Source organism: Fulmarus glacialis, unplaced genomic scaffold (assembly GCF_000690835.1).
Source record: "Fulmarus glacialis isolate BGI_N327 unplaced genomic scaffold, ASM69083v1 scaffold11570, whole genome shotgun sequence".
In the NCBI taxonomy this organism is placed as follows: domain Eukaryota; kingdom Metazoa; phylum Chordata; class Aves; order Procellariiformes; family Procellariidae; genus Fulmarus; species Fulmarus glacialis.
In genome coordinates, this window is record NW_009185826.1 from 4,567 (window position 1) to 17,748 (window position 13,182).

The following is a 13,182-nucleotide window of genomic DNA, read 5'->3' on the forward strand; positions in this document are numbered from 1 at the left end:
ATTGGATTTCTGTCCCTGTTCTATAATGTCGAAATATTTAACAGATGTAGTTTAATAAAAGGATGAGCTGATTAAACACATATGCAATAATACATAGAGAAAAGAGACAAAACTATTTTGGGCCTGATCTTGCAAATGTTATGATGCAAGTAGTCTCTGTGAGAATACCAGGAGTGAATCCTTTCTATGTTACTCTCAATAGAAAGCACACTTCACTGCACTTGTAACTGTGGTAGCTTTAAATTATAGCATGGCATTTTGATTGTAATGGCAAAAAACCCCTCTTTAGTGATTACAGGAAGGGCTCTCATGCACTTAATGCACCGTTCTGAAAATAAATAACTGTAAGCTGTGCAAGGAGGATATTATCTAGAATCATTAATGTCATATGTCCTGACTTTTCCAACTTTGTTTTTAGGTGGATATGTTGCTAACAGTCTAGCAATTATGACAGATGCACTTCATATGTTAACTGACCTTAGCGGTATTATTTTGACCCTGCTTGCTCTCTGGCTGTCTGCAAAATCTCCCACAAAGAGGTTCACTTTTGGATTTCATCGCTTAGGTATGTAGATATGAGCTTTTGCTATTAACAGAGTATTTTAAGTAACAAATGTAAAGATTACCCAGTTCTAGAAGAATAGGTAATTAGAAGGAAAGTAGCAATGAACCTAAAAGTTGCTTTATGTTTAACACCCTGACTTTAATGTCCTTTCACTGGCTATTGTGGATCCACTACATAGGTTGCATAGCCACAAGAGAATAGATAATAAAAAAAAAAAATTTTAAATTTTAAACCTCAGCCAAAAGTGAAGTTTGATGGCAAAGTTTCACTCACTGGGAGCAGGATGAATCTCTCCATCTCTGAACTAGCAGATTCAGAGTTAAATTCTGAATGCTTGATTCATCTTCCATCTTAAAGAGGACGGTTGGAGAATTGGATACATGATGACATTGTAAATGACTTACTACAAATGAACCATAGCCTAAAAAGTTTAAAAAGGGTTCAGCAGAGGGAAGCTGTCCCCAGCAAGAACAAGGGTGGATATGCAGCTGTGTTTCACAGCCCATCCATAGTTACTGGGCTGTTGCATTAGGTCAGACCTCTGTGCACCTTTGTGCTTTGGAATTGAGCCTGTTGCCTGTTGAGCAAGAGGGACACATTCTTTGGTCACTCACTGCTCTATCACTGTTACTGCTTGTGTGACACACTGAGGAGCTTGTTGGTGCAGGAGCTGTACACGTCAGTCAGTTGTTGTTCACAACAGATTATTGCCAGTGCCCAGGATTTACAAAGTCCCGTTGACTTCAGTAGAATTATGACACTAGAAAAAGATCCTATTCAGTGTGAAAAATGACATCCTGATCCAGAACTAAAAAGTTCTGTAGAGTGTATTATCAGAGAGCTCTGCCCTGCCAGAAGCCGCATAAATCAGTACTCCCCTTGCACTCCCCAAACCACACAAAGCAGAGGTCAAAGTGTCCCATGGCTTGCAATACAGTAAGTTACTTAACCTCTGCCCATTTTATGTGTCCGTAAAAAGAAGTATAAACAGAATTATGTACTAAACCTTAGAAAGGTATTTTCAGGATTCATTACTTCATGTTTGGAAATGTAGTGATGATAAAGGCTGTTTTCATGTGGTTGCTAACTGGATATAATCATTCATAATATACAGCTTCAGGTCTTGTAGACATTTTACCAAAAGCTTCAACCTTTATTTTTCATGAAATACATAATTTCTGGTGTCACAGTTTGCTGCTTCTGCTCTATACATTCTATAGCATATATTTTTCAAGGAATTTCAGTCTTGTATAGTCATTATTTGCAATTCTTACTTTGGCTGCTAGAACAGCAGTAGAATTCAACAACTCCATCACTCCTAGTCGTTTGTCATCAGTTAGTCACTAATGCATGAATGCATAACTCTGTATACTAGCAAAGATCTTTGGGGCTTTAGCAAGAAAGCATTAACAATGCCAGCATTTCCCATTACAAACTTTTCTTTCAAGAAGTTTTAATTTTGCGATAGGAGCTCCCCTCATACTGAAACCTGACCTTGCAGGTATGCCCCTGGCATTTGCTCATACTCTCCAGAAGGACGTTTGCTAGCATTTATACATACTTTAACCCTATTTAAAAATAATTTGAGTAGTTTATGTGTCTTTTAACTTTTCTAAAACCAAATGGTACATACATTAACATGCCATGGCCTAGCTTAAAACAGGAGTTAACCTTAAGAAAAATAAACTTACCTTATTTAACTACTAAAATCTTACTCAGTTCTGTAGATTTTCACTGACACTTCAATTAATTAATTTGCAAACACAAATCCCTGAGGATTCCTGCCACCTTTTTGTATCTTTTTTTCTTTCCATTTTACTGCCCAGAAAAATACTGGCCAGACTGATCCAACGGTGGCCCATGGGCCAGATGTGGCCCATAGAATTAGTCCATATCGCCCACCATCTTCTCCTTGGGCACCATCTTCTCCCTGGGAGAAGCTACAGGGAGCAGCTTCTTAGTTCTGCAACAATTGCTCCTTCTTTTCTGCTGCCCAGTGCCAGTAGGTGGTCAAACACTAGAACAGGTTGCGGAATCTCCACAGTTGGAAGTACTCCAAACCCAACTGGATGCAGCCCTGGGCAACCTGCTGTAGCTGACTCTGCTTTGAGCAGGACTACACAGTTTCCAGGGGTTCCTTTCTACCTCAATCATTTGTGTGAGTAGCAGCAGTGCAGCTCTCTCTGTAGGAGGAGGACGACTAGAGCCTCAGGATCAGAGGAAGAGTTTGTTTCTGTAGCTGCAGTGAGGAAGTGGGTAAAAGCCCTGCAAGAAACCCCCACACCTTGACCTAGGCTCTGCAAGTACAGAAGATGGGATGGTTCAAAATTACTATGCACAGTTTTTTTAAAGTCACATTTGTGAAATTTATTTGCCTGATTTTAGGCACCCAATCTGAACGCTGTGGCCTGAGGGCCCAGTTTCACACATCAGTGAATGCTGGCAATGGAACAAAGCTGCTTCTAGGGTATATCCTCGCTGTAACACATTTTTCCAAATAACTTGTATGTAAGAAGCTTGTCAGCAAATAGTATGAGCTCAACAGTAGCTTGAATTTAATGAGAGAGATGTTAAAACATGACAGAATGTTAAAAATAGGGTACAGATCGAGCATCTGTCACAGAAAAAATGTGGAACATTTGTTTAAAGCTGGGAATAAAGCAAGAACCATCTCATTGCTGACCTGCTTTGCATTAAGTTTTAAGATAATCTATACATACAGTAAGCATGAAAACATTCTAAGAAACAGTTTCTGGTGCTCATTATCACTTTCGTTTGCAGAACGATGAATTTTCAATCTCTTTCCCATAAACATTGCATTGTAAAGACAACAGACCTATTAGCTGTCTAGCCAAATTCCAGAAGGAAATTAGCACTAGTTTTATTTATTTCAAAGAGAATTCAAATAAATGAATATGTATGCTCCATCTTCAGTTTTATTCCATTCTCAGTGGTGAAAAGGAAGCTGACAGATTCAGGAATGGGTTAGAAAATTGAAGACAAAATAATTGAAATTGCAGTCATGTCTAAAAAGGATTATATTCTTGAAGCCAAAAATAGTTCTGTTTCACCACCAAGTGGAGATACCTCCTTCTCAGCAAGACACTGAGCAGATTTAAGCATAGATATGGAACCTGGCATTTTTCCATTGCTGCAGAGACAATGTTAGTAATGACAGAATCAGTCTGTCCACTGAGATAGTGCATAGTTTATTTCACAAGAAGTGAAAGATCTCAGCACAAATCTACAATGCTGACATGACAATGACTCTGTGAAAGAAACTGCAAGGAAAACACTGGTTTCCGTTGCAGAAAACATGGGTTTAGATTGTAAAACCACAATATGTTATTTCTCTGGTAAATGCTAATGTGCTATGGCTTCACAAATTTTTTAAAAAGCATTCTGGAAAACCTTCCAAGCAATGTGTTTTTTTTTTTTTTTTTTTTTTTAAGGCTGTTGCCATTAGTAATCTGCCTGCTTTGTAAAAACAGTACCACTTGCATGGATATTTCCAGGATTTTCATGTTGCTCTGAAATCATCTGAGATTGTGATAGTTGCCTTTCAGAGCCTTGTTACTGCCTGGTAATGCTGGTACTCATCCAGGCATTGACACACTACCGAACAGCTGAATGCGTTGGTGTGAATTTCTTCTCCCATAACGATGTTAAAAATTCAGTGTATGGATCAAGTGATTTTGGTGATATTAAAATGCTTTTATATAGCTGCACACTTTTTTACTGTAATATTCAATAAATAAAATTAAGGCAGTTCTGTGTTAGAAATGACACCTTCTGCAGTAACCAAAGTTGTACTACACACTGACAGATTCAAAGCAGAGGGAGAAGTGAGGCAAGTCTCAGATCAGTATTCTTAGAGCTATGGTACGGCCAAGAGCAGAATTTTGCCCTTACTGGGGGATAAATCAGGGCAACATGCGTGGAACAAGGGCGAAGAACAACCATTACAGTTCCAAGTAAATTAATTCCAACTCTGATCTTTGAATTCACACAGGAAGGCTAAGATCCCAGTGATCCATCTGGCAAGTGGCAATAATGAGCATTAGCATAATGATTACAGATTACTCAGTGGCTGCGGATTTACATGCAATACAATGGAGCTAGCATTAAGGTTTTCCCAGTGCTTTTTGTAAAGCCCTGTATTAACTTGCTTATAACTGAGACAGTTGTAACTGGGCCAGTGTTTTCTGCGTCAGGTATCTTGCCTTTTTTTTTTTTATTTTTTCAGCTGCAACAGAGCCATCATTTTCAGAATTTGAAGCTAGAGGGTAAAAGTATGTTTATGTTAAAAAGAAATCTAGTGACCCATTTGGAAATACCTATATTCTTTATAGTAGGACGTTAAAACTGTAATGTGGACTCATACTTCTCAGGTTTACGTATGCTATTACCAGCCCAATTTCATGACTTGGGTACTGAGGCAGACAGCACTAAGGTCCAGACTCATAAAATATTCAGGCCTATTTACCTCACATCAGAACAGCAGGAATCTTGTAGAGAGCTGTAACTACTTCCCACAGATGTGAATGGCAGGTGAAGGTGCAGGACAATGAAATATTAGCAGTTTCTATCAACTTGCTAATTTTCTCTTTATTTAAATGTACGTGTCCTTTTGACAGTCCCTACTGATCAGATAAAATTCCTACACCAAAATGCTGGTCATAACACTTACTGAGCATTTGGTAAACATTAGATAATGTTAAAACAGCATATTACAGCAATACAGAAACTTACATTAAGCAATTCTTCATAGCTAAAATCTGCAATAAATAACATGTACACGTATGTCAAGAAGCTTAGGATTAATCCGTCTGACAAGTTTGTACTGTTCAGTTTCTTAATCTTACTATAATTTTTTCTTCATCCTAAATACAAAAGGATATATAAATTTCTAAATCCAGCTTAATACTGCGGACACTTGAAATCAAGCTTTCTCTTATTTGTAGGTGGGCTGGTGATGTTTGAGATCACCTGTCTTCCTCTCCCCTGGACAGGGCCTTTGTCTGCGACTTCTCAAGCAAAAGTTCTGGGTTGTCTGAAGAAGTCACAGTCATCACCCATGCAGAAGTTTTCAGAGAAAACATAATTTGAGGGATATACTGACAGGAAGCCTGAAGGAGTTGATTAGAACAAACTCCATTCGTTAATCCTATTTTACGAGTTTTGTTTATCGCACAACTTGTTAGTTGTGTGTTAGGGTTATAATATGCATAAAATAGTTAAAATAATTAAGGCTCTGTCCACATTCTAATTTGGAAATAGAAATAGATCTGAGCCTCACTTTTGTAATGTTGTTTCCTTTCTGTTTGCAGAAGTATTGTCAGCCATCATTAGTGTATTGCTGGTCTATATCCTTATGGCATTCCTCTTGTATGAAGCTGTTCAAAGAACTATCCATATGGACTATGAAATAAATGGCGATATCATGCTGATTACAGCAGCCGTTGGTGTTGCAGTTAACTTAATGTAAGATCTCCCTTTCTCTCCATTAACACTCATAAATGTATTTCTGAATAAGCTGCTAATTCATTCATGGTCTGTAACTTTCTCATGGGATGTTACATTTTCATTTTCATAAATAAGACAAGAAATGATACTGAGTATTGCTTTTTTAATTCTTTGGTTTAAAAGGAAAGAAAAAGAAAAAGCAACAAAAAAAACCACCCACCAAACCCTAAAGCCTGTTTCTTGGAGTGTTTTTCTTCTTTCACTTTCAGAATGGGTTTTTTGCTGAATCAATCCGGCCACCTTCACTCCCACTCCCATTCCCACCCTCACGTACCTCAGTCAAACTCTCCTAACACAGCCCACAGCACTAGCCATGGACACAGTAGCCTTGCCGTGAGAGCAGCATTTGTACATGCCCTTGGGGACCTGGTACAAAGTATTGGTGTGCTTGTAGCTGCATACATCATACGCTTTAAGGTAAGGCATGGCTAGTCTTTGAGGCAGGGTGGAATTTTTTTAGTTTCAGCTCTGCTGATTAAATTAAAAAGGGACTTGTTTTTGTAAGTTATTAAAAAAATACTTTGTGATACTCTATTAAAAGCTTCATACATTCATGCAAAATAAGCAAAGACTATATTATGTATTTTGTAACTATTCAAACAAAAAGAAATATTCATGAAAGTTGGAGCTAGAAGTAACTGCATTTTCTGAGTCACATTTTTTAAGTGAGCTTATTTTCATACATCCTTTAACACTCTGGAACTTCCCTTGCAGCCAGAATACAAGATTGCTGATCCTATATGTACATATGTGTTCTCCATACTGGTGGTTTTGACAACAGTTCGAATTCTGTGTGACACAGGAGTTATTATTCTAGAAGGTAAGATCTGTGCAGAGTCTGCAGTACTTTACATGTCAAATACCAGCGAGCATTGGCACTTTTTTGACATCATGGTCACCATTTCTAACAATGCGGATTGTGTCTGGAGACCTGTTTATCCTGCTGCTACTTTAGTCTGTTGGTTATAATGGCTCATCTAAGTTGCAGCAGTCTTAGGTGTCTTGGACCTCTACAGTGAAATGTATAGAACTTTCTGCATTTCACACTACTGTGTGTCTGCAGTGGCTATCAGCTAAACTAAGTGAACATTTGCTCAGATTCAGTTCTACACTTTAATTATTGTAAAGTTAAAGTGACTATGAATGCATGTAAAAGGAGGAAGCAAGCTGAGGTCAAGTGGCTGGACATGCCTTTTTCCACAAGTGCTGTTGTATTACTTGTGTGCTTCTACTGTTACCATAGGGGAAGCTACAAATAAAGAGTGGTATAAAAAGGAAGAAGAAAAAAAAAAAAAAGGAAAGAAAAAACTGAACATAAGCTGAAGAATCTTATCTCATGTGGTGACTTAGAGGGAAAGATGCCAGCAACATTCTTTGCATTATTATAACTAACATGCCAACTATTACTGCTTGATCTAGTTGGTACTTTTACCTTAAGAAAGTGCAAACGTTAGGGATGGGAGAAAAATCCTAGGTTTTAGCTGCACCTTCCTAAGGTCTCATGTGAGCTATTATTGACTTTACTTTTATTATGTTAAGAGGTTAAATCAAGGACCTCAAAATCTTCAATATCAAGTGCTTTTGCTTCCTTTAGGAGGAAGAAAAAAAATCCAACAAAATGGAAGTTCACGAGAAAACAAAAATGGTAAAATTTGCTTAAGAAACCTCAATTAGGTTGAAGGCAATAGCTAAGATTTAGCTGAAGAAAACAGATAAGACAAACTAATGGTGTATCAGATTCCAGATGTTTGAGTTGTAGCTGTTTGCATAGGTATCCCAGTTGTCATAAAAATCTGCACATTAATGATGTTATTAAAAGTGATGATAGGTGGGCTTTATGTATGCTAGGGAATTTTTCCAACTCAAATTCAGGATCTCCAGAGAATGGACTTGCATTTATATTGGAGACTACTGCTACAACATTGGGGTCCTTGGAGTTGTATCAGCTTTCATTATGCATTTTAACTTTAGTTTCATCATTATACTAGGAATGCTAAACTAAAAACTTAAATGATTATCTAATACAAGCAATGAGATTCTAGCTTTTAATATAGATTTATAAGGCAGCATGGAAGTCTATCAATAGCATGATGTGAGATACCAAAATTTAAGTCCATGTTTCCTGGGAAAAAGAAAGCTGTATGTCCTGGTTTCGGCTGGGATAGAGTTAATTTTCTTCCTAGTATCTGGTATAGTGCTGTGTTTTGGATGTAGTGTGAGAATAATGTTGATAACACACTGATGTTTTAGTTGTTGCTAAGTAGTGCTTACGCTAGTCAAGGACTTTTCAGCTGCTCATGCCCTGCCAGCGAGAAGCTGGTAGGGGGCACAGCCAGGACAGCTGACCCAAACTGGCCAAAGGGATATTCCATACCATATGATGTCATGCTCAGTACATAAACTGGGGGGAGTTGGCCGGGGGGGGACACCGCTGCTTGGGAACTGGCTGGACATTGGTCAGCGGGTGGTGAGCAACTGCATTGTGCATCACTTACTTTGTATAATTTTTTATCATTATTATTATTATTATTTTCCCTTCCTTTTCTGTCCTATTAAACTGTCTTCATCTCATCCCATGAATTTTACTTTTTTTTTTTCCCCGATTCTCTCCCCCATCCCACTGGGGGGCAGTTAGCTAGTTATTTATCAGCTAAATAATTTTCTGTTAGTCTTCACTAGAAGGAGAATTTTGTTTAATATGAGACAATCCTAGACACTGAACTTTCAAAAGAGATGGTAATGGAACTAACATAATTTAAAAGACAGCAAGGCATCAGGGTCAGAGAAGAGTCATCCAAAAATTCTGAAGAAATTTGAGAAGCAAGTGCCTGAACTCCTCATAGTATATATAATCAAACTCCATAAAACTGGAGGATAAGCAGTAAAAAGCTATGACAGAAACAAAACTATTCAGAAACAGAGTTTATTCAGTATTTTTGTACTAGTTTTTTAGCGCAGGCTGATCATCTAAAATTTTGATTCTGCCCTTTGTACAGCTAAAGGGTGGGGTAGAGAAGCTGTAGCAGTGCTGTAGCTGCTGAAAATACTATGTCCAGAAGGACTTGGTCAGTGCAATCATTGATTTGGAAAGATGCCACGCTGTGAGACAAAAGTCGTATGTGTTAACCACTGCAGATGGATTACTATGAGCATTTGAAAATGATACGAGTTACCTGAAGAGAGAAGTTTCAGGAGACAGCAGGAGGCAGGCCCTAGCGCTTTTTTTTTTTTTTTTTTTTTTTTAAGATTCTGACCTTAGAGTTACTAGGCAGTTACTAGGGGTTAGAAGCTGCAGTAAAGTTGTCTATACAAGTACATCGCTCAAAAGGATCTAATGCTGGCTATTGCCAGAGAGCGGATTCTGGACAGGATAAATTACATTTGAGACAACACTGCAATTCCTGTACAACATCTGTATCCATACTGGACTTAATATGCCAATTTGCATTTTCTTCTCTATTGATAACTTGGAAGTTACTAATCACTTCCAACAGCACAAATTATAAACTCTTTTGACATTGAGATCTGTCATGACATTTAAAGGCCACTGAGAGTTTGCAGAAGACAGAATTAATTTTATCTCATGTTTGGTATCACAGGAGTTCCAAGGCATTTAAACATTGATCGCATTAAGGAAGACTTGATGAAAATTGAAGATGTTTATTCTATAGAAGATTTAAATGTTTGGTCTCTCACTGCAGGAAAAACAACTGCCATAGTCCACTTGCAACTAGGTAAGCTGCTGTATAGCATAATTATAAATTAAATTTAAGTGTAGAAAAAACCAAACAAATAACAATATGAAGAGAGAATGTTTTGAAGTTGAACCAGGAAATACCATTCGGGGGGGGGGAGGGAATCTACTAACTATGGTTTTGTACAGCGAGGTGTAGAACCCATTGGACCAGAAAGACCCAGTGTAGGTGAAAATTGTGTAAAAAAAAAAAAAAAATTCATACTGAAACATCCAGTACAGATTCTTTGGGTAGAAAAAAAGAAAAAAATTCCCTTATTTCATCCAGGGAAAGACAGGGTGCAGTTATAATGTGGAACAATCTGACATATGAAAAATAAGTATGTTTTGCCAAAACATGTGCTGATTTAGACATCTAACAGTACCATGAATATTAATTCTTAGTAAAAAAGCTCAATTTTTTTGGGGGGTGGGGCGTGGTGTCTAACACACACAGGTTTATCAAGATGTGATTCTAGTTAGAGGATATAGACCTAAAGATGTAAAATAATATATAGAGTACGTAGTGACCACAGAACAATATTAATAAATGAATGTGAGTAAAGATTATTCTAGTTGGTAACACTGAAAAATTTGAGAACAGCTGGATTGTCCAGGTTTCTGGAGGAGTGAATTCTATTAATTATTTTCTTGATTTTCCAGTTCCTGGTAGTTCATCTAAATGGGAGGAAGTTCAGTACAAGGCCCGACAACTGCTGCTGAACACATTTGGAATGTACAAGTGCTCTGTCCAGCTTCAGAGTTACAAACAGGAAATGAGCAAAACCTGTGCAAGTTGTCAGAGTTCCAGTGCCTAATTTCATATGTTTTGGGAACTGATGCCTTATTCTTTATCTTGTAGTCAAAGACTGAGAGCAATAAATGCAAAATGAAAATGATCAAATAGAAACCATTAATATGTGGATTTGTACCATGTAACGAGCAGCAGGGAGAACTGGTGCTGCAAAAAGTGCAGTGGTCGCCCTACAGAACATGTATTTCATTCTCTCCCTTGTACTGGTTTATTCAATTTACGATGATTTTGAGACAAAGCTGTTTCCAGATTATTGTTTACAAACGGCAATGTGGCTCTGCAGATACCTCACAAATTACAGTCCAATATTGTCCTTTAATAACTATGTACCACAAAGTACCTGCACTCCAAATGGAGCATCAAGTATTCAGTATTTCAGTTAAAGTCTCTAATGCTGATCATGCCAGGATTCCATAATATGTCATGATCCTTGAATTCATTATACAGTATTTTTGCAATAGTAATTCTCATACAGTATCTTAAGCTATAATGTATACAGTGCTAGTTGAATTCTTTTGGAAACCGTCTCTTTGGAGACACTGCAAAATACAGAATTTACTGTACCCAGACCAGAAAGTTAGCTTTAATCTGGGCATTCAGAGATCCAGACAGGAAGATCCTTGCCCAGACTTCTGGTATTTAACTAGAGACCCAACACTGGACCCAAAGTGTTTTAAGTGATCAGTTATGTTTAATGTATTTTAGAATAGGGTTTGTACATTAGAAACAGGTTATTTATTTTACAAAGTTTTGACTTGTAAGATGAATTTATTATTAATAATCTTGAATTTGATTCACATTAAAAGGCCAGCTGATTAGCATGCATTCTAATTATAATTAATAAATGTCCTGTAATTGATCATTTTTCCATGATTGTTTTGTTTTAGAAGAAAAATCAAATGACAGAAACTATGCTTGACATGGAGATACTCTCAAACACAATCTACAGACGTGCAAAATATATGCATCTTCTAACAGGAAAGTGAGGAGCAGAAGTTTTAGGAATGTACTATTCCCTCAGTCACAAATCTCTGACCTTTTCATCTTTGCTTTGAGCACGGTATGGCAGTATCCTGACAGGGATGCCACTGCAATAGCAGTCCCTCACTACTTAGCTTTATGAATAAAGCAAAATCCAAGCAAGCTCAGTAACCTAATGGTGTTGGACAAAAATATCATAATATTGTGTTGGACAACAATATCGTAACAACCTACAGAGGTAGAAAAGCCTTTTCTTATTTACAGAGGGATGAGGCAATTTGAAAAGACTATTTATTCATCCTCAAAGTCCACAAAACTGAATTGCTTAGCCTCATGGCGGAATCACTGTACTTGAATGTACGCTGGATGATAAAACCTGGTACTAAGCTATCACGCACTTCCAAGCTCAGATTTACGCCTGCTTCTGAAGTAATTTGCATTGAAGAAGCTAAAGGCAACAAGAATATGACCTGCAAGTTCAGAAGACAGTAAGAACTTGGCTTCAAATATTTTTTCTTATTCTGTACTTTGATCTTTATGCAGAACTTCCACTGACATCAAAAATAGTTCTGTATGTGGATCAGAAAGGAAAATTTTTGCCCAGTAATGGATATTGTGATATTCAGCTGTGAATACTTAAGCTATTGTCTGTTTTGAAACTTGCTAGGGTTTCACATATTCATCAGGCTGATTTATACCTGCAATTGGTGGTAACAAGCTTGGCTTCTTCCCTTTTTTTGAGGTAGGGGTCACATGATTAATTTTTAGAGGTGAAAACTGACAGCACAGTATTAATTTGGACAAAGTGCACATAACACTGGGTTATGTTTTTATCTGTTCTGGCAAGAATCGGGAACACTTGAGTACAGCATGGGAGCACATACAGCTCAGAGGCAAAGTAGCACTGTACTTGGGAAGTTAATGCTTCAATATAAACACTATCATTAATTAAGCCATATCACAGTTCATGAAAAATGTGCATCTCATCCTTACAAACTTACTGGGAAAAAAAAAAACCACAAACAACAGGTATTTTGCACAAACTGCAAATAGGTTTTAATTAAATTGGGGTTTACAGTTGCTGTAATTAGAAGTTGAAGTACAGTAGACATGTATTGTATTTGGAGTTTTTTATTGTAATAATTTACTACAGATTTGTTTAATTGAAAAAAGCAGAAATGTGTTGCTTTATTGTGGGTTTTATTAAATCGATTATTAAACTTCACGTTGTCATATAAAATATTTATTTGTATTGCTGTCTCTTGTCATCATCTTGGATTCTTACAGCAGCTGTTTTTTGAAATGTCTGAACGCTCAAGCTTAACTCAGTTTGGAGATGCTATATATAGAATGAATTATGTCTCCCTCTTCAGTCAGAACAACTTAAGTCTTACTTCCTGTGCAATAACTGCACTTTAGAAAATACAAGCTGACAAAGCATGGTGAAGGAGCAGCCATAAAACAACTGGCAAAACATTCTTGAAACCCTACATTGACCCTTGAGGGGCCCTCGTTACCAAGCCTATAGACTGGAAGGAGTTCAGAGAAAAAGCAAGAGAAGAT

General features: G+C 37.3%; 1 protein-coding gene across 1 annotated transcript; it reads left to right on the plus strand.

The window, feature by feature from the left end:
- Nucleotides 1-418: 418 nt before the first annotated feature.
- SLC30A4 (solute carrier family 30 (zinc transporter), member 4) lies at nt 419-10,656 on the plus strand (the record flags this gene model as incomplete). Its single annotated transcript, XM_009579089.1, has 6 exons — nt 419-565; nt 5,896-6,049; nt 6,301-6,508; nt 6,806-6,911; nt 9,691-9,825; nt 10,488-10,656. Coding segments are annotated over 6 exons (905 nt in total), but the record flags the coding sequence as incomplete, so codon positions are not given.
- Between the last annotated feature and the right edge of the window lie 2,526 nt (nt 10,657-13,182).